The sequence below is a fragment of the Neoarius graeffei genome, chromosome 16 (genome assembly GCF_027579695.1).
Source record: "Neoarius graeffei isolate fNeoGra1 chromosome 16, fNeoGra1.pri, whole genome shotgun sequence".
Taxonomy (NCBI): Eukaryota; Metazoa; Chordata; class Actinopteri; order Siluriformes; family Ariidae; genus Neoarius; species Neoarius graeffei.
Window position 1 is genome coordinate 58,367,508 of NC_083584.1, and position 22,026 is coordinate 58,389,533.

Below are 22,026 nucleotides of genomic sequence, written 5' to 3' on the forward strand. Positions count from 1 at the left end.
ATGTCGGAGATGTTACTGAAGGAGATGGAAGAAGTGTCTCTTGGTCAGTTGAAGGAAGAAGAGAAGGAGAGCGGAAGGAGTTTTCTCCTTATCGATGAAAATGAAACCCTGCAGGTAAATGTTAATGTGTCATGAAGTGCGCATCCTGTTAGCATCAAAGCTAGTTAACATTAAAACACCGTTTTTGTAATTACACAGAAATATCTGATGAGAGATTTAAGGAAGTGTGATAAACTCAGTCAGGAACAAAACAAACTGCCATGTGGTGGTGATTTAAAGCTTTAAACTTGAGTATTTTAACTTCAGACACCAAAAGTGTGTTACTGATGTCGACCATAAAGTCAGTGATTGAGAGATTTCTCTCAAAACTGACAACAAAAGAATCTGGAACACGACTGGGTTAAAGTATTCAGATCTCCAGCTGTAAATTAATCTGTGACGTTTCCATCTCGTCACTCATTGATGATTATTTTGTCTGTGTATATAAACCATACACCTACACTTTGATTTTATATACAGTACCAGTCAAAAGTTTTTGGAAACACCTTCAAATTCGGTGATTTTATTTTTTTCCTACAACCCGGATTCCAAAAAAGTTGGGACAAAGTACAAACTGTAAATAAAAACGGAATGCAATGATGTGGAAGTTTCAAAATTCCATATTTTATTCAGAATAGAACATAGATGAAATGTTTAAACTGAGAAAATGTATCATTTAAAGAGAAAAATTAGGTGATTTTAAATCTCATGACAACAACACATCTCAAAAAAGTTGGGACAAGGCCATGTTTACCACTGTGAGACATCCCCTTTTCTCTTTACAACAGTCTGTAAACATCTGGGGACTGAGGAGACAAGTTGCTCAAGTTTAGGGATAGGAATGTTAACCCATTCTTGTCTAATGTAGGATTCTAGTTGCTCAACTGTCTTAGGTCTTTTTTGTCATATCTTCCGTTTTATGATGCGCCAAATGTTTTCTATGGGTGAAAGATCTGGACTGCAGGCTGGCCAGTTCAGTACCCGGACCCTTCTTCTATGCAGCCATGATGCTGTAATTGATGCAGTATGTGGTTTGGCATTGTCATGTTGGAAAATGCAAGGTCTTCCCTGAAAGAGACGTCGTCTGGATGGGAGCATATGTTGCTCTAGAACCTGGATATACCTTTCAGCATTGATGGTGTCTTTCCAGATGTGGAAGCTGCCCATGCCACAAGCACTAATGCAACTCCATACCATCAGAGATGCAGGCTTCTGAACTGAGCGTTGACAACAACTTGGGTCATCCTTCTCCTCTTTAGTCCGAATTACACGGCGTCCCTGATTTCCATAAAGAACTTCACATTTTGATTCGTCTGACCACAGAACAGTTTTCCACTTTGCCACAGTCCATTTTAAATGAGCCTTGGCCCAGAGAAGACGTCTGTGCTTCTGGATCATGTTTAGATACGGCTTCTTCTTTGAACTATAGAGTTTTAGCTGGCAACGGCGGATGGCACGGTGAATTGTGTTCACAGATAATGTTCTCTGGAAATATTCCTGAGTCCATTTTGTGATTTCCAATACAGAAGCATGCCTGTATGTGATGCAGTGCCGTCTAAGGGCCCGAAGATCACGGGCACCCAGTATGGTCTTCTGGCCTTGACCCTTACGCACAGAGATTCTCCCAGATTCTCTGAATCTTTTGATGATGATATGCACTGTAGATGATGATGATATGTTCAAACTCTTTGCAATTTTACACTGTTGAACTCCTTTCTGATATTGCTTCACTATTTGTCGGCTCAGAATTAGGGGGATTGGTGATCCTCTTCCCATCTTTACTTCTGAGAGCCGCTGCCACTCCAAGATGTTCTTTTTATACCCAGTCATGTTAATAACCTATTGCCAATTGACCTAATGAGTTGCAATTTGGTCCTCCAGCTGTTCCTTTTTTGTACCTTTAACTTTTCCAGCCTCTTATTGCCCCTGTCCCAACTTTTTTGAGATGTGTTGCTGTCATGAAATTTCAAATGAGCCAATATTTGGCATGAAATTTCAAAATGTCTCACTTTCGACATTTGATATGTTGTCTATGTTCTATTGTGAATACAATATCAGTTTTTGAGAGTTGTAAATTATTGCATTCCATTTTTATTTACAATTTGTACTTTGTCCCAACTTTTTTGGAATCGGGGTTGTACATTGTAAATTAATACTGAAGTCATCCAGACTATGCAGCAACATGTAAGGAATCATTTAGTAAACTTTAAAATGATAATCAAACCAAAATATGTTTTAGGTTTTAGATTCTTCAAAGTAGGCACCTTTTGCTTTGATTACAGCTTTGCACACTCTTGACATTCTCTCAATCAGCTTCATGAGGTCATCACTCGAAATGGTTTTCCAACAGTCTTGAAGGAGTTCCCAGAGATGCTGAGCACTTGTTGGCTGCTTTGCCTTTACTCTGCGGTCCAACTCATCTCAAACCATCTCAATTGGGTTTAGATCAGGTGATTGTGGAGGCCACGTCATCTGACGAAGCACTCCATCGCCCTCCTTCTTGGTCAAATAGCCCTTACATACAGTAGCCTAGAGGTGTGTTTTGGGTCATTGTCCTGTTGAAAGACAAATGATGGGCCCACTAAGCGCAAACCAGATGGGATGGCATGTCGTTGCAGAATGCTGTGGTAGCCATGCTGGTTAAGTGTGCCTTCGATTTTGAATAAATCGCCAACAGTGTCACCAGCAAAGCACCCCCATACCATCACACTTCCTCCTCCATACTTCACTGTGGGAACCACACATGTAGGAACCATCCGCTCACCTTTTCTGCGTCTTACAAAGACATGGCGATTGGAACCAAAAATCTCAAATTTGGACTCATCAGACCAAAGGACAGATTTCCACTGGTCTAATGTCCATTCCTTGGCCCAAGCTATTCTCTTCCTCTTGTTGTTCTTCCTTAGAAGTGGCTTCTTTGCAGCAATTTGGCCATAAAGTCCAGATTCCCGCAGTCTTCTCTGAACAGTTGATGTTGAGATGTGTGTGTGCTACTTGAACTCTGTGAAGCATTTAGGTGGGCTCTTATCTGGGGTGCTGTTAACTTGTGGTTTTTGAGGCTGGTAACTCTGATGAACTTATCCTGTGCAACAGAGGTAACCCTAGGTCTTCCTTTCCTGGGGCGGTCCTGATGAGAGCCAGTTTCATCATAACGTTTGATGGTCTTTGTGACTGCACCTGGGGATACTTTCAAAGTTCTTGAAATTTGTCGGACTGACTGACCTTCATTTCTTAAAGCAATGATGGACTGTCATTTTTCTTTACTTAGTTGAGTAGTTCTTGGCATAATATGGATTAGAACAGTACTCAAATAGGGCCAGTCACTGTATACCTACTCTACCTCTTCACAACACAACTGATGGTCTCAAACACATTAAGAGGTCAAGAAATTAACTTTTGACAAGGCACAGCTGTAAACTGAAAGCCATTCCAGGTGACTACCTCGTAAAGCTGACTGAGAAAATGCCAAGATGTGCAAAGCTGTCATCTAAGCAAAAGGTGCCTACTTTGAAGACTCTAAAATATAAAACACATTCTGGTTTGATTAACACGTTTTTGTTTACCAAATAATTCCATATATATTTCTTCATAATGTCTGACTTTTTAGTATTAATCTACAATTCAGAAAATTTTAAAAATAATGAAAAACCACTGAATTAGAGGGTGTTTCCAAACTTTTGACTGGTACTGTGTGTATATATATATGGGTCTGTCTCAGAAACTGGGTGCTGTGGGGGTCCCCCACTAAATATACTCAGTCAATAAACTATACGGTTTTGAATGGTGATGTTGCTTTTAATTTGAAATAAAATGATGAAAGAAATAATGCAGATAAAACTAAATCTTTGATGTGAATAGAATACTCTATTCAGAATTTGGCAAAAATTCTACAAATTTGTGGAAAAATGGCGGCTTGATCTGGGACATGATAAATGGTTGACTGCATCGCGTTCCCTTAAAAAGGTTGTAGTCCACTGAAAAGTCTACAGTCATCACTAATTGTATTTTAAGTTGTAACTTTATACACCTAAGGATTGGTGCGCTCACAGAATAATCATAACCGTAATAAAACATCATGCAAAATATTTCATCACCGTCATAACTCCATTTTCCGCAGACCCGAAACCAATACCATCGTGTGTTTTGATCTAAACGGAAAGCCTCAGGCTCAAGGTCACTACCTCACCAAAAGTAGTAACTTAAAATCACTACGCCATATATAAATGTAGTTATAAATCTGCAATTTTGTTTTTTAAAACGAAAGCTGAAAGTTAGGTATAGAATATGTTTCTTACAGAATATGTTACGATGGTAGCTGGCCTTGTATGAATTTCTGAGCTATAAAATGAGTTGTGGTCTATTTTTTACCGTAGCGTGTTATTTGTGTGCGGGGAAGGACACACATTAACAATTTGCATGTGTAGAATGGAATTTTCCACTCCAACAGTTAGAAGTTGATCGTGCTTCCATTTGCGGTCTTTCTGTTACACGAGTGATCTGTTCGGACGTTATCACTGAAAAGGTGAGTTGACAGTTTTATTTTGTTTTAGTTTTGCAGTATAAGGCAATAGAATGTTTCTTTTTCATCTTACTTTCATATTTCGTAGTGTTTGCATATTTTTGGCCAATATTTTGCAACCATGGTCAATTTAGATTGAACTTTTGATAGAATCTGCGGCCAGTCATTTTGCCCCGCCCCCGCCTCGCGCTCCGTCCGGTAGAGGTCTGCGCGGGTCGGATTTTTCAGTCCCGCTCCCGCCCCCGCCCGCGCCCGCATTGTGCAGTCCCACTCCCCCCCGTGCCCGCAAAGAATTATGATTTTCAGTCCCACTCTCGCCCCCCGCCCGCAGTGCTCGAAACTAACGGTGTCCCGATGTCCCGGGGACCATAAAAAATGTCATCGGGACACAAAATTATCATATCTGGGACAATCCCGGGACAATGGAAAAAAATAGATCTAGAGATGACAATTCCCCCGGGGGAAATCGTGAGAGTGATGCAGTGCGCGTAGCAGTCACAGTTGCCGGAGCTGAGCTGGACTGTATTTTTGTCTCTCTCTGCTCAGCATGCGGGTGGGGGAGGGGCACACAAAAAGGGCAGCTTTCCGTCAGAGTGCTCCCTCCAAACAACGGGGGTTTACACGAAAACGGAAGGAGATATTCACAAACTTATTTCACATTGATTGCCACAAGGGTCTCCTGAACACACTGATGTACTTTTTTTGTCTGTAGTGTAAAAATTGAGGACACTAGAGCGAGTTAAAAACGAGTGGCTTTTCTGATTTAACAGTCAAAGCGCAGCCACGTTTATAATGGCAGTCTATGGGGCTGCGCGCCTGTCCTCTCCTCACTTTCAGGCTTCTCATTCAAAAACTGCAAGTCCTATCGTGTAGGTAGACACATTGTGTGAATCAGGACAAGTGTGACTACTACTTTTGAGAAAATTGTGTGTGTAGAGTGAAAATTGGGGCTGAAAACACAGTTTAAATGAGAAAGTTTGAGCTATTTTTCCAAGCTCTCTACACTCTAATGCCGCTTTTCCACTACAAACGCGGCTGAGTCGGGCTGAGCCGTGCCGTGCTGAGTCGGGCTGAGCGGGGCTGTTGGAGTTGCATTTCGACTACAACCACGCTGAACCGTGCTGGCTGGAAGTGGGTGGACACATTGGGTGGAGTTAGCGAAAGTGGGTGGACGTCAGGTGATGTCGTTAAGCAGCGCAAACAGTGACATCAGTGAGCTTTTAAGCGGTAGTCTCACAACCCGGATAGTAAACAATAAACATGGAGGACATGGAGTCGTTAGTGTTGCTGGTCTTGGTGCTGTGGCTTGTTGTCACCGACAACGCGGACAGATACTGGCAAGAGCGTATAGATGAGGCGAGGCGCATAAGGCTTCAGAAATTCTCGTAATTCTTCTTCCGGGTTTGCGGTGTTTACAGATCCCAGCGCGCTTGTGGGGCATGTGTGGGCATGTGAGGACACTCCTCCCCACCAATCAGTGCACAGGGGAGTGTCTGCTCATGCCCCCAGCCTCACTCGGCACGGTTTGGCTCGCTTCAGCCCCACTCCAAAATGGTGCGAGTTTTAGGGGCTAAGCAGGGCTGAAACGAGCTGAGTCGTGCTGGTTTTTGGTAGTCGAAACGCGAGCCGTGTCGGGCTGAAGTGAGCTGAAGCGAGCTGAAGTGAGCTGAAAAAGGGTAGTGGAAAAGGGCCATAACTTAACGAGCTCCATTGGTGTGTAACGCAATAAACACCCATTATAAAGCCGGAATTTCTCCAGGTACCCACATGGTGTTTGAGCTGGGACTGATCCAAAAGTATAGAACCTAGCAAAAAGTTGAATGCCAGATCCACAGAGGAGAAGTTTCTCTATGTTTTAAAGTTTGAATCATGTCTCTAGGTGAAAGCATGCCAGAGCAGCGGATGTTTGAAAATGTGTGTAGTTTTTCAAATAATTCCATAGAAATGAATGGGAAATTTATCTAGGTCAAAGAAAATGAAATTAAGCACTGTAAATAATGTAAATGATTTCTATGACTAAAGGTTACAATAAAAAAAACTTGGATTACATTGCTTTGTTTGCACTTATATGATATGACACTTTTATCCAAAGTGACTTTACGGTTTTTTACAGTGTTACAGTCCCTGCAGCAATGTTGGGGTAGGTGCCTTGCTCAAGGGCATTGCATCTATTGATGTTATGGCTGATGGCTTTCAAAACATCTCTGAATGGGGCAACAGGTATATTACATAAAAATGGATAACGGTAATGGTGAAAATGATAAGTTGGGCTTATAAATGCCAACAGATATTCAAGGTATAAGTAGATGAAATGAACATAAAAGGGGTCTTATTTTCAACTAAAGTGTACTGCAGATGTAGTGAGTTGAAACATTTTCTGAATGAGCTAGTTGGCCCCTTTAAATAAACGGGTATCTATTCATACAGTGAGATCGCCAAAGTTTAATAAACTGAAAATGCAATAACTGTAATTTTGAAGTAGATGATGTATAGGACATGTGTCACTTGTGTTTTGTGACTTATTGTAAAAATGATATAAAGGGTTCAAAATCGCATAGTTACAAATATAATAGTAACTTCATATGATAATATTAACCACTGGTTATTTCAGAGAGGAAAAAAATGGGGACACTATTGCTTCCATTCGGGACAATACAACACAGAATTCGGGACCACTGGGGGACACAAAGAAAAAAAGTTAATTTCGAGCCCTGCCCGCCCACGCCCACAAAAAAATTATGATTTTCAGTCCCGCTCCCGCTCGCGCCTGCCATATTTTGTCCCGCTCCCGCCGCAAATCCCACATGATGCAGACATTCGCGTTATTTCTCAGGAAAGTTTTTGTCTTGACACAGCGTGATGGTGCCCCGCCCCCTACTTTGAGTGGATTTCAGCTCATGTTCACGTTTGTTATTATTTACCTTGTTTCTGAATTCAGCATGTACTGTATCTAATAATAATAATTAGTACTGCCAAACAATTAAAATATTTAATCGCGAATCACACATTTTTATCATATGAGAAACCATTGTAATTCTCTGATCAGCATAAAAAAGTGAATGTGCTTGCTTTGTATCAATGGTGGGTTGTTGGTGTTTTTTTTATTACAAAGCAGAACGAGTAAGAGAAGTGAATTGATTTACTGCTTGAGTTAGTCTACAACTTTAGTCAGAGAGACATGTTACACAGTGACAGTAGGCTTGACTCAATACTATCCCAGAAATCCTTCCTGTAATATGCAAATTTGGCTGTCCAATCAGAGGCGGCCAAATTTGCATATTACAGGAAGGATTTCTGGGATAGTATTGAGTCAAGCCTACTGTCACTGTGTAACATGTCTCTCTGACTAAAGTTGTAGACTAACGCAACAAGTAAATCACTTAATTCATGGTTCTCTTGCTAGTTGGGTGTTAACTGCGAGTCATTAGAGCGATCAAAGGATTTCCCGTTAGGGTGATCGATACCATTCCTCTGGCAATCTAACTCTCTCTGCAAATTAAGGCATCTTAAAATGTTTTTATTCATGCCAAATGAAGTATCCAGCACAAATTATATATGATAGACATAAATTAATAATTTATACATTTTATTTCAAACACATTTTTAGTTAGCGGGACTGCAGCTTATCACCGCTCTCGCCCGCGCCACATATGTGCACTCCCGCTCCCGCCCGCGCTCGCATATGTGCACTTCCAGTCCCGCCCGCGCCCGCAATGAGCTTTCAAAATTTGTCCCGCGCCGCACTGCTTTGCGGCGAGTCCCGCGGGACTCCCGCAGGAGTGCAGGGCTCTACCGTCCGGTGCGGTAGTGATGTTCCGTTGCTCTCGCGCCGCAGCAGAGACCCGCACGACCTTCAGCCGGTACAGTCGCTGTTCTTTTACCACCGCCGTTATTCTCATCTTTCCGGTGTGTTCTTGATTTTTCCATTGTGTCCTATTTCGCCATATCAAATCCCCAAAATGTATCATATTATTCATATTTAAGTGAATAATCAATTCAGTCATCATAACTTGGCATTTTTAACCCAAGCAATCAAAAAGAGGAAATTTATTCAATATTTTCACTCATCTGTGAAGGAGGGGCTTTAATTCTTCATGATGTCGTTATTTTATATAGAAATCAATTTTACAAAAGCATTTGAATTGTAATCAAAAAACTTTTCCACAGTGGAGGCCAGATAAAGCAAGGTACTATCTTTATTCTTATTAAACATGACAAAAGAAACAGTGTTAAGTCAATGCAAAAAAATAGTAAAATTAGAAAATTAATTTTTAGGGCATGCTGTAATGGGAAACTAATCATCAGCAGTAATGTGATGAAGCAGTGTTACTGTGCAACCTTGCAGTTGATTTGTTTTCCGAGAACTGCACATTTTTATTCCCTTTATAATAACACTGCAGTTTGCTCTTATTAGTTCTTAACAAGGTTTATAATAGGGCTAAGATTTGCTCAGGGTACCATTCTTATATCTCAATGGATAATTTTAATTAATGGGACACCCAAGCATAATGAATAAATGAACAGAAAACAAGAAAAGCAAAACAGCCTTTGCAACAAGAACATGTAAAAAGCCACTAAATTAGAAAATAAACCATAAATAATATAGGTAGTAATCATGATATCAAAACAAAAGAAAAATACAAACAAGGATGCACTAAGCAGTTTTGAGTTTACATGTCTGAAAAGGAGTGGGCTGAAGTAAAAGCTTAATTAATCCCACCCCTCTTCAATATAAATTGATTATCTTGCTTCCTTTTACACTGTATATTAATTATTACTTCAACTATTCAGATATCAATTCTCTATGACTATCATGTAATTATATTTTATATATACAGTGGGGAAAACAAGTATTTGATCCCTTGCTGATTTTGTTGGTTTACCCACTAAGAAAGACTTGATCAGTCTGTAATTTTAATGGTAGGTGTATTCTAACATGTGGAGACAGAATATCAAAAAGAAAATCCAGAAAATAACTTTTAAATATCTATATTAATTTATTTGTATTTTATTGAGAAAAAGAAGTATTTGATCCCCTAGTAACCATCAAGAGTTCTTGTTAATACAGACAAGTTAGACTCTCCAAATTACCTTGTCACCTAAATTGAAGACACCTGATATCATTAATGACTTGTATAAAAGCCACCTGGCCACAGAATCAATCAGTTTGTCAGACTCCAAACTCTCCAACATGGGAAAGACTAAAGAGCTTTCTGTGGATTTAAGGGAGAAGATTGTAGACCTGCACAAGACCGGTATGGGCTACAAAACCATTAGCAAGAAGCTGGGCGTTAAGGTGACAACTGTTGGTGCAATTGTGCGCAAGTACAAGACTCACAACATGATCATCAATCGACCTAGGTCTGGGGCTCCAAACAAGATCTCACCTCGTGGGGTTTCCAGGATCATGAGAACGGTGAGAAATAGACCTAATACAACACGGGCAGAGTTAGTGGATGATCTTAAAGCAGCTGGGATCACAGTCACCAAGCAAACAGTTGGTTACACTTTACACCGCAATGGTCTAACATCTTGCAGTGCTCGCAAAGTACCCCTGCTTAAGAAAGCATATGTGCAGGCCCGCCTGAACTTTGCCAATGAACATCTGAATGACTTGGAGAGTGACTGGGTGAAGGTGTTATGGTCAGATGAGACCAAAATTGAGCTCTTTGGCATCAATTCAACCCGTCGTGTCTGGAGGGAGAGACATGCTGCTTATGACCCCAAGAACACCATCCCCACTGTCAAGCATGGAGGTGGTAACATTATGCTTTGGGGGTGTTTTTCTGCACAGGGCACAGGGCTACTTCACCGTATCAATGGGAGGATGGACGGAGCCATGTACCGTAAAATCCTAAGTGAAAACCTCCTTCCCTCTGCCAGGAAGCTTAAAATGGGTCATGGATGGGTCTTCCAGCAGGATAATGACCCAAAGCATACAGCCAAGGCAACCAAGGAATGGCTGAAGAAGAAACATATCAAGGTCATGGAGTGGCCCAGCCAGTCTCTGAATCCTATAGAAAATCTATGGAGAGAGCTGAAGCTCAGAGTTGCCAAGCGACAGCCACGGAATCTTGATGATTTAGAGGTCATTTGCAAAGAAGAGTGGACCAAAATTCCTCCTAATATGTACAGAAACCTGGTCATCAACTACAAAAAAAGTCTGACCTTTGTGCTTGCTAATAAGGGGTTTGCCACAAAGTACTAAGTCCTTTTGGCAAGAGGGTTCAAATACTTATTTTCCTCAATAAAATGCAAATAAATTAATACAAATTCTTTAAAGTCGCTTTCTTGATTTTCTTTGTGATATTCTGTCTCAGCATGTTAGACTACACGTGGCCAAACCAACAAAATCAGCAAGGGATCAAATACTTGTTTTCCCCACTGTACGTGTGTGTGAGCGTGTGTGTGTATTTTATATTATTATATTAGGGCTGTCAAACGATTAAAAATTTTAATTGCGATTAATCTCATAAAATTATGTAGTTAATCGCGATTAATCTTTAAACATCTGTTTAAATTGTACTCAAATACATTTGACTGAATGAATGAATTTATTTTTATTTTGAACATGTATAAAAAAAATGTATGTAACTATTTGTACATACAAAAGAAAGACAACGAGAAAGTGACAAAAAAATAACTAAATAAAATAACATAAAGAGCTAAGACATTACAATACACCGCACATTGTTCGAAAAAGGAGTGGGAAGAAGTACAATACTTTTTTAATTTCCCACCCCTTTTTAACTACCCCGAAATCCAAACTACATTAATACACCTATAAAAATATAAACCATATATACACTTCATGAATATCTATATAAATATATAATTACAAAAAAAAAAAATATATATATATATATATATATACACTTCATAAACATATATATAAATATATAATTTATATATATATATGGTATACTATATACCATATATCATCTCATTATCTCTAGCCGCTTTATCCTTCTACAGGGTCGCAGGCAAGCTGGAGCCTATCCCAGCTGACTACGGGCGAAAGGCGGGGTACACCCTGGACAAGTTGCCAGGTCATCGCAGGGCTGACACATAGACACAGACAACCATTCACACTCACATTCACACCTACGGTCAATTTAGAGTCACCAGTTAACCTAACCTGCATGTCTTTGGACTGTGGGGGAAACCGGAGCACCCGGAGGAAACCCACGCGGACACGGGGAGAACATGCAAACTCCACACAGAAAGGCCCTCGCCGGCCCCGGGGCTCGAACCCAGGACCTTCTTGCTGTGAGGCGACAGCGCTAACCACTACACCACCGTGCCGCCCTATACCATATATACACTTCATAAATATCTATATAAATATATAATTTATATATATACCATATATACACTTCATAAATATTTATATAAATATATAATTACAAAAAATATATATATACACACTATATACCATATATACACTTTATAAATATCTATATAAATATAGATATATAGATATAGATATATTGCGGGTTTATTTGACAAGTTGTAGAACTACGTTTTACCACAAAGTTAATGTTATAACTACCTTTATTTTGCATGCTAGTCACCCGCGAAAATCTGCATTGTTCCTTACCAAGATGAGCCCAATTCACTGTTGTTTAAATACCCTGCGATAACGCCATCATTTTTTTTTAATCGCGATCAAGTTAAATTGCGTTAACGCACTAATAACGTGTTAACTTCAACAGCCCTACATTATATACATCTACGGTGACATTATGCGTATTTCCAGAAGCTGTGAGTTGCAGAAAGCTGTAGTTTGTTTTACTTCAGATCTGAAAAGTCTCTTTCTGACCCACTAAGGCATACGTTTTCATGTCACGTTTGGCCAAGTGATAATTTGTTGTAAATATAAAAGCTGCTATATTACAGAAATCACTGATATTTATGAAATATGGGATTTAATATGCAGATATATTATTAATTTTTTTACAGGCGTTGCTAGTTGAACCATCAATCATGAAAACCTCATCTGTATATTTATAACCCAAATGTGGCACTTTTCGTTTTTATTTTTTAATTGTAGCTTTTCAAAATGAAGCAGTAAACTAAAATTTAGCAGCATTTCAGTAAAATGTATGTTTTCATTTATATGAGGAAATGCAGTAAAAACGATGGAATGCAAGTTCTCCAGACAGCAGTCATCTCTTGATGTACATAAATGCAGCAGAACAATATTTCCGTAACATTTATGTACGGAAGCCGCGAGAGGCCCTTCATATAATCTTTTTTTATTCACCTTGTTATCCCGAGATAACGACATAATTAATTCAGGATCTCGAGAAAACAACACAACTAATTCGAGATCTCAAGAAAACAAGACAATTATTCTGTGATCTCGAGAAAACAGCTGAGATTTCTAGCAGAGCTGCGCCCCCTGTGGGTCAGACAACGAAGACTTAGAAATTGGCGGACATGTAACAGAGCAGAAACGTCTATACAGAATGAGAAATAACCCCAAAGTCAGCATATCACTGTAATATATTCCTTTTGTCAGCGACACGACACGTACGTGGATCAAGTCTCAGCTGTCAACTTTATTGTTCACGAGTCAGAATGGTTACCATGGAGATATAAGTACTAATTCTACAGGTACTGCATAGGGACATAAGTCATAGAACACACATAGTAGAATGAGCATACATTACATCTCCCTTCTTAACAAATGAGAAGGCATATAGTATAATTTAAAAAAAAAATTACTAGTATCTATCAAAATAAACTTTGGACTTATTCGTGTATTAATTCGTTGCCATCTATGTTTATTTATTTATACTATATATCATTTATTTATTTGCTACTGTATTAAACTGTATTTATCTAAGTGTTTTAAATAAACAAGTAAAGAATAATAAACACTTAGTAACACTGTAACAACAATAACTAGGAAGGAGAGGTTACTAGCACTTCACTTCCGTAGGTGTCTTTACCACACCTATTCCTAACCTACATGACCTACAAAGTCAGTCTGTTAGGCGGCTTGACAGTTCTGCCTCTCCGGGTGATGTACAGTTCACCTGGTCGAGCCTGGCCATGGCTCACATGTTGTCTGGGAGGGGAATGAGGCTGCTCAGATGGAGTGGGGGACAGCTTCTCACTTGCAGCATGGTCTGGTGGCTCAGTCCATGGCTCTTCCTGCATCCAGTGCCGGGAACAGTTGGCAGCTGGGGTGCTGTGGCGGAGATGCTGGCTGGTACACTGTAAAAAAGAATAGTTGAGAATACTTGAAATTTCAAGGCAACAGTCTGCATTAAGAATTTTATGTTTTGCCAACGATGTGCCCATGATAATCCAAACTATGATAACACTGTTATCTTTATTAAGAATTCTTAATTAAGTCAATTTTCAATTCCTCATTCTGCCAACATAGATTTCTCTTTTTGCTGAACAGTGGCATTCACAGTAGTACAAAAAGGCAATTGAGGTTATCACAATTTTTGGGGGGGCTTTTTTCACCTTTATTTGGATAGGACAGTGTAGAGACAGGAAATGAGCAGGAGAGAGATCAGGAAATGACCTCAGGTCGGAATCAAACCCAGGCCCCCAGATTTATGGTATGGCACCTTATCCACCTGAGCCACGACAACATGAACTTCAACCGAAGAGAGAACCACATTGCCCAGCCCTTGCATTTGGGAGAGGAAACCACGTGTCTTGGTCATTCAGAGCATGCGCTTGTTAGGACTAGGACTGTTTTGGCCTCTAGAGGCCGCTGTTATTTCCTTTTCATGTCGTGTTTATTTTGGCCTCTAGAGGCCGCCACTGTTCCTGTGTTTTGTGTTTGTGTTAGTCCTAATTATCTTCACCTGTGTCCTTAATTAGTTTGTGTATTTATACCCCTGAGTTCAGTCCTCTTGTCACGGAGTCTTTGTGCTGTTATGTTTATCTCCAGTTTCCTTTGTACTGTGTTTTTTGATCTTCTTAGCTTTTGAATTTTTGCACTTTGCTTTTCTTTTGGATTATACTCTTTGGTTTTTTTTTGTCTTTTGTTTTGCCCTGTATATAGTGTATATAGTTTAAATAAACCTTTTGATTCTTTTTCTACTTCCGCCTCACGCCTCTGCATTTGAGTCATCCCCCTGGTGGCCTAGTGGGGGTTTGCTGGATTATCACACCAACGAACCAGGTTCGAATCCCAGCAAAACCCTAACAGAAAGACTCCGTCATGACCGACTCAGCAGAGGCTGCTTCAACTGTCTACCCGGCCAACCTTCAGGGAATTATGGCAGCTTTGACACGCTTCGGAGCGACCATGGACGCTCATGGACGTACGCTCACCAGCCAACGTGAGGCCCTCGCTCGCCACGAGGAACTGCTTCAGCAAATTGGGAAAACCCTGGCACAGCTGACATCTCTGCCTGCATCTCCTGCTCCTGATCCAGCTCCCACTCCTGCTCCAGTGCCTCCTGCAATGCTGCCTTCTTCACCTCGCGAACCCAGCCTTCCTGCACCACAGAGGTATGACGGCAAGCACAGTGAGTGCCGAGAGTTCCTTACCCAGTGTCAACTCACCTTTGAGCTTCAGCCTACCACCTACACTACGGATCGCCGCAAGATTGCCTTTGTGATCACCTTATTAGCTGGTAAGGCGCGAGCCTGGGCTACTGCTATCTGGCAAAGACAGGGACCTGAGTGCTTTGATTTCCAGCTGTTTTCTGAAGAGATGCTTCGGGTCTTCGATCAGGCAGACATCAGTACCGACGCAGCCCGAAAGCTCATGTCCATCCGGCAAGGAGGAAGCGTCGCAGATTACGCCATCTCGTTCCGAACACTCGCAGCAGTAAGTGGATGGAACGAGACTGCCCTGGTGTCAGCCTTCCACCATGGTCTGTCTGACCCCATCAAGGACGGTCTGGCCTCTATTGGATGCCCAAGTGACCTCGAAACCCTCATCTCACATGCTATTCGTCTGGACAACAGGATGAGAGAACGCCACCAAGCCTTGAGCCCCCCCAGCCTCCCTACCTCTACCTGGAGACCGTCTACCTCCTTCAGTGACTGTCCAGAACCCATGCAAGTGGGTCGTACTCGCCTCTCCGCATCTGAGAGGGAGCGCAGAAGGAGGGACAAGTGCTGCATCTACTGTGGCAAGCCTGGTCACTTCCGAGCATCATGTCCCGAACTCTTGGGAAAAGGACCGCCCCGTCCAGCCGAGGGAGGGTTGTGACGGGGCCTACCCTCTCTCCCGGACTCCCTGGCCAAGGAATCTACATCCCGGTCTCCATCTCCTGGGGTGAGTCTGTCCACTCTTGTCAAGCTTTGATAGACTCAGGGGCGGCTGGGAACTTTATGGATATTCACTTCGCCCAAAGCATCAATATTCCGACTGCACCTCTTGAAGTCCCACTGTCTGTGTCTGCCCTCGATGGCCAAGCGTTAGGTGATGGAAGAGTCACCCAAGTTACTTCTCCAGTTTTCCTCCAGTCTCAAGGTCACAAGGAAGAAATATCCCTGCACCTGATTCCTTCACCTGAGTTCCCAGTTATTCTAGGCCTTCCTTGGCTTACTCGCCACAACCCTCGCATAGACTGGGTAACAAGCCAGGTTGTGGAATGGGGCCCTGCATGCCATGCCTCTTGTCTGCTCTCTAGCTCTCCTGTGTCTCCTGCCGAGCCCCCTGATCTCACCGAGTTATCTCAAGTTCCCACAGAGTACTGGGATCTCAAGGAGGTATTCAGCAAGAGCAGGGCCGCCGTTCTTCCTCCGCACCGGGCCTACGACTGTGCCATCGACTTGCTCCCTGGGACTACCCCTCCTCGTGGCAGACTGTTTTCACTCTCTCAGCCAGAACGCAAGGCCATGGAGGAATACCTCAAAGATGCCCTGGTCTCTGGGTTTATTCGACCCTCCACTTCACCTGCTGGAGCCGGCTTCTTCTTTGTCGGCAAGAAGGATGGGGGGCTCCGACCATGTATTGATTACAGGGGCCTGAATAAGATCACTGTGCGCAACCGATATCCCCTTCCGCTGATGTCCACAGCTTTCGACCTGCTCCAAGGCGCCACCGTCTTCACCAAGTTGGACCTACGGAACGCATACCACCTCATCCGTATCCGACAGGGAGACGAGTGGAAGACTGCCTTTAACACCCCGTCTGGGCACTACGAATACCAGGTGATGCCCTTCGGACTCACCAACGCACCAGCTGTTTTTCAGGCCCTAATCAACGACGTCTTAAGGGACATGATTAACCTATACGTTTTTGTCTACCTCGACGACATCCTTATCTTTTCCAAGACCGTGCAGGAGCACCGCCACCATGTCCGCCAGGTTCTCCAGAGGCTGCTACAGAACAATCTGTTCGCCAAGGCCCAGAAATGCGAATTTCATGTTCCCGAGGTCTCCTTTCTGGGATTTATTGTACGGACAGGCCAACTCCAAATGGACCCTGCCAAGACCCTGGCCGTCCGGGATTGGCCTACTCCCAAGTCCGTTAAGGAGGTTCAGCGGTTCTTAGGATTCGTTAACTTCTACCGCAAGTTCATCAGGAACTTCAGTTCTGTGGCAGTACCCATGTCAGACCTCACCAAAGGGACAGGTGGATCTTATGGCTGGTCTCCTCAGGCAGAAAAGGCGTTCAAAGACCTCAAGGACCGCTTCTGCACGGCACCCATTCTGGTTCTCCCGGACACCTCCCAACCATTCATCGTGGAGGTGGACGCCTCGGACAGTGGTGTCGGCGCGGTGCTCTCTCAACGTTCGGAAGGAAAGCTGCACCCCTGCGCTTACTTCTCCCACCGCCTGAGTCCTGCTGAGTCCCGGTACGATGTGGGGGATCGAGAACTGCTAGCGGTCAAACTGGCCCTTGAGGAGTGGAGGCACTGGCTGGAGGGAGCACAACATCCATTCCTGGTTTGGACTGACCACAAGAACCTGGAGTACCTCCAGCAAGCCAAGAGACTGAACCCTCGACAGGCTAGGTGGGCCCTGTTTTTCAGTCGGTTTGACTTCACCCTCTCATACCGCCCCGGCTCCAAGAACACCAAACCTGACGCACTGTCCAGACTGTTCTCTGCCACTAACAGGGAGAATGAAGTCGGGCCTATTATCCCTGTGTCCCGGATTGTGGCCCCTGTCCGCTGGGGTATTGAGGAGGCTGTCCGACGAGCCCAACGCCAGGACCCCGGTCCTGGGACGGGGCCACCAGGCCTCTTGTACGTCCCACATCAAGCCCGGGCCAAGGTTCTCCAGTGGGGTCACTCTTCCCCTCTCACCGCCCACCCGGGAGCTCGGAGGACCCTGGACTTCCTGAAAAGACGCTTCTGGTGGCCTAACATGGAGAAGGAAGTAAGGTCATTTGTCCTGTCCTGTGAGGTTTGCACCAGAACCAAGAACCCACGACAGCGTCCCCAGGGTCTCCTGCATCCTCTGACCATTCCCCGGCGTCCCTGGTCCCACGTGGCAGTCGACTTTATCACGGGTCTCCCTGAGTCACAAGGTAACACGGTCATTTTGGTCTTAGTTGACAGATTCTCCAAGGCCTGCCGCTTCATACCACTGTGCAAACTCCCCTCTGCTCTTGAAACTGCGAAACTTTTGTTTAATCATGTCTTCCGAGTCTTTGGTCTTCCACAGGACATCGTCTCAGACCGAGGGCCCCAGTTCTCCTCCCGAGTGTGGCACGGGTTCTGCAAGGTCATCGGAGCCACTGCCAGCCTCTCCTCTGGGTTTCACCCACAGTCCAATGGTCAGACGGAGAGGCTCAACCAGGACCTGGAAACCACCCTGCGAGGCCTGGCTATGGATAACCCGACATCGTGGAGCACCTGGCTGCCATGGGCGGAGTACGCCCACAACACCCTGCAGTCATCGGCCACCAAGCTGTCGCCATTCCAGTGCCAATTCGGGTTCCAGCCACCTCTGTTCCCGGACCAGGAGGAGGACGCGGGGGTGCCCTCGGTCAACCAATATGTGAGACGGTGTCGCAAGACCTGGAGCAAGGTCAGGAAGACCCTCATACAGACCTCCAGAACCAACCAGACTCAGGCCAACCGCCATAGAAGACCTGCACACGCTTTCCGCCCTGGGCAGCGTGTTTGGCTGTCCACTAAGGACCTTCCACTGCGGGTGGAGAACCGCAAGCTTGCTCCTCGCTACATTGGCCCCTTCAAGGTGGTGCGCAGGGTGAACCCTGTCTCCTACCGGCTCCAGTTGCCCCGGACTCTGAGGATCAACCCCACTTTCCATGTTTCCCTGTTACGGCCCGTACTGACGTCTACGTATGCCCCTGCCCCTAGGAACCCCCCACCCCCCCGCATCTTCCAGGGGCAGACTGTGTTCACTGTGAATCGCCTGCTTGACTCCCGCCGGGTCCGCGGCGGGTTGCAATATCTGGTGGACTGGGAGGGCTATGGTCCTGAGGAGCGCTGCTGGGTTCCTGCTCGGGATGTCCTTGATAAAGAACTATGTCGGGACTTCCATTCGGCCCATCCGGATCGCCCTGGGAACGTCAGGAGACGCTCCTAGAGGGGGGGGTCCTGTTAGGACTAGGACTGTTTTGGCCTCTAGAGGCCGCTGTTATTTCCTTTTCATGTCGTGTTTATTTTGGCCTCTAGAGGCCGCCACTGTTCCTGTGTTTTGTGTTTGTGTTAGTCCTAATTATCTTCACCTGTGTCCTTAATTAGTTTGTGTATTTATACCCCTGAGTTCAGTCCTCTTGTCACGGAGTCTTTGTGCTGTTATGTTTATCTCCAGTTTCCTTTGTACTGTGTTTTTTGATCTTCTTAGCTTTTGAATTTTTGCACTTTGCTTTTCTTTTGGATTATACTCTTTGGTTTTTTTTTTGTCTTTTGTTTTGCCCTGTATATAGTGTATATAGTTTAAATAAACCTTTTGATTCTTTTTCTACTTCCGCCTCACGCCTCTGCATTTGAGTCATCCCCCTGGTGGCCTAGTGGGGGTTTGCTGGATTATCACACCAACGAACCAGGTTCGAATCCCAGCAAAACCCTAACAGCGCTGAATAAACACCTGTGACAATTATGTATTTTCAATTCAGATTATTCACTATTGTATATTTACACATCATTGAGGTGCACCCTATCAGTTTGATGTGGATTTTTCTTGATGTGGATAATTCTAAAAAATAGAATTATGCTTTGTTCAAGTAATTCCATATTCACAATTGAATGGACAAGAAAATATGAATAATTATTAACGAACAGAAAAATCCACATCAAACTGATAGGGTGCACCTCAATGATGTGTAAATATGCAATAGTGAATAATCTGAATTGAAAATACATAATTGCCACAGGTGTTTATTCAGCACATGCTCTTAATGACCAAGACACGGGGTTTCCTCTCCCAAATGCAAGGGCTGGGCAATGTGGTTCTCTCTCCAGTTGAAGCTCGTGTTGTCGTGGCTCAGGTGGATAAGGCGCCATACCATAAGTCTGGGGACCCGGGTTCGATTCCGACCTGAGGTCATTTCCTTCTCTGTCTCTCTCTCCTGCTCATTTCCTGTCTCTACACTATCCTATCCAAATAAAGGTAAAAAAAGCCCCCCCAAAAATTGTGAGAACCTCAATTGCCTTTTTGTACTACTGTGAATGCCACTGTTCAGCAAAAAGAGAAATCTATGTTGGCAGAATGAGGAATTGAAAATTGACTTAATTAAGAATTCTTAATAAAGATAACAGTGTTATCATAGTTTGGATTATCATGGGCATACATCGTTGGCAAAACATAAAATTCTTAATGCAGACTGTTGCCTTGAAATTTCAAGTATTCTCGACTATTCTTTTTTTACAGTGTACGACGGTACTGCTTGTCTCCGCTGCTCACCACAAAGGATCAGGGAGCACTGTGCTGTCGGACCACAACAGCTGGTGTCCATGTGTGGCTACCAGGAAAGGGCTGCATTCTGACTTCATCTCCTGGCTTGAGATCAACGCGAGGTTTACCTGCTTTCTTGCAATCATGGTGGTGCTTTTGAATGTCCTTGGTTTGATCTAGCAGGCACTTGACTTTCAGGGGGTCATAGGCTGTTGGAGCAAGGAGTCGACAAGCTGTTGGTAGATTATTGCGTGGTCTCCTTCCCATGAGTAGCTGGGCTGGTGAGAGGCCTACTGACTCAAGGGGAGTGGTTCTGTAGTCCAGCAGGGCAAGGTGTTTGTTGGGTGCTTTGCGCCAGAGCCTCTTGACAGTCTGCACAGCACGCTCTGCTTCTCCATTTGAGTGTGGTGTGTGAGGTGACGATGTAACGTGCTGGATGCTGTAGCTCTTGCAGAATTCTCAGAACTCCTCTGAAGAGTACTGTGGACCATTGTCAGTGCGCATGGTTGCAGGGATGTCGTGCCTGCCAAACTGTGCTTTCAGTGTCTCTATGACCATGCGACTGCATGTGTCTCTCAGTTTGTTGACTTCAATGAATTTGGAGTAGTAGTCCACGACCAGTATGTACTGCTGATCCTCAAATTCAAAGAGATCAGATGCTACCTCCTCAAAGGGCAGCTCGGGTGTTTCTGTTGGCTTGAGTGGCTCTCTTGGAAGTTTGTTCTGAAAATCTGCACAGAGGCTGCAGTTTCTGATGACTTCTTCGATCTGTGCACTCATACCAGGCCAGTAGAGGGTCTCACGAGTTCGCTGTTTGCTTTTGACTATTCCCATGTGTGACTGATGGATGAGTCTCAGTATGTGCTCACGCATAGTGGGGGGTACTACTATTTGCAGGCCTTTGTAGATGATTCCATCAGACAAAGCAAGCTGGCTTCTGGAGTCCCAATACGGCTGAACGGAGACAGGCACTTCACGCCTGTGCTCTGGCCATCCACTCTGAATGACCTGTTGTAGACAACTAAGCTCTTCCTCTGTCCGTGCTTGTAGTTCCGCGTACTTCTGATCGCTGACAGAGACGAAGTTCAGCATGGAGATGCACTCCAGGCCATCCATCTCTGTTGTTCTGTCTGGCAACTGTGCTCTGGACAGCGTGTCAGGGAGTTCCATGTCTTTACCTCTTCTGTACTTGACAGTCAAATCATACCACTGCAGCCGAAGACGCATTCGTTGTATTCGCATCGGAGTTGACAACAGTGGTTTCTTGAATATGTCTTCGAGAGGTTTGTGATCACTGAACACTGTGACATGCGTTCCCAGGATGTAGTTGTGGAACTTTGTGCAGGCGTGGACGATGGAGAGCATTTCTTTTTCAATTTGTGCGTAGCGCATTTCTACATCCGTCAGTGATCTAGAGGAGAAGGCAATTGGCTGGTCGTCCTGCAGTATAACTGCTCCGAGTCCAAAGCTGCTGGCATCACAGAAGATCACGACTGGTTTTGCAGGGTCAAAGTACTTCAGTACAGGAGGGTGTGTGCACAGTTCTTTCAATCTGTCAAATGCCTGTTGCTGAGCTGGCTGCCACTGAAACTCCACATCTCTCTTTAGGAGCTGACGTAGTGGCGCATCCCTTCACTGAGATTGGGGATAAATTTTGACAGATA

The 22,026-nt window shown here is 43.9% G+C and overlaps 1 protein-coding gene across 1 annotated transcript in view; it reads left to right on the top strand.

The window, feature by feature from the left end:
- The window catches only part of LOC132900144 (zinc finger FYVE domain-containing protein 1-like), a 58,607-nt gene continuing 36,581 nt past the window's right edge, over positions 1 to 22,026 (top strand). Inside the window, exon 1 of the mRNA XM_060942174.1 lies at positions 1 to 114. Coding sequence (XP_060798157.1) covers positions 1 to 114 — 114 coding nt within the window. The remainder of the gene's footprint in view (positions 115 to 22,026) is intronic.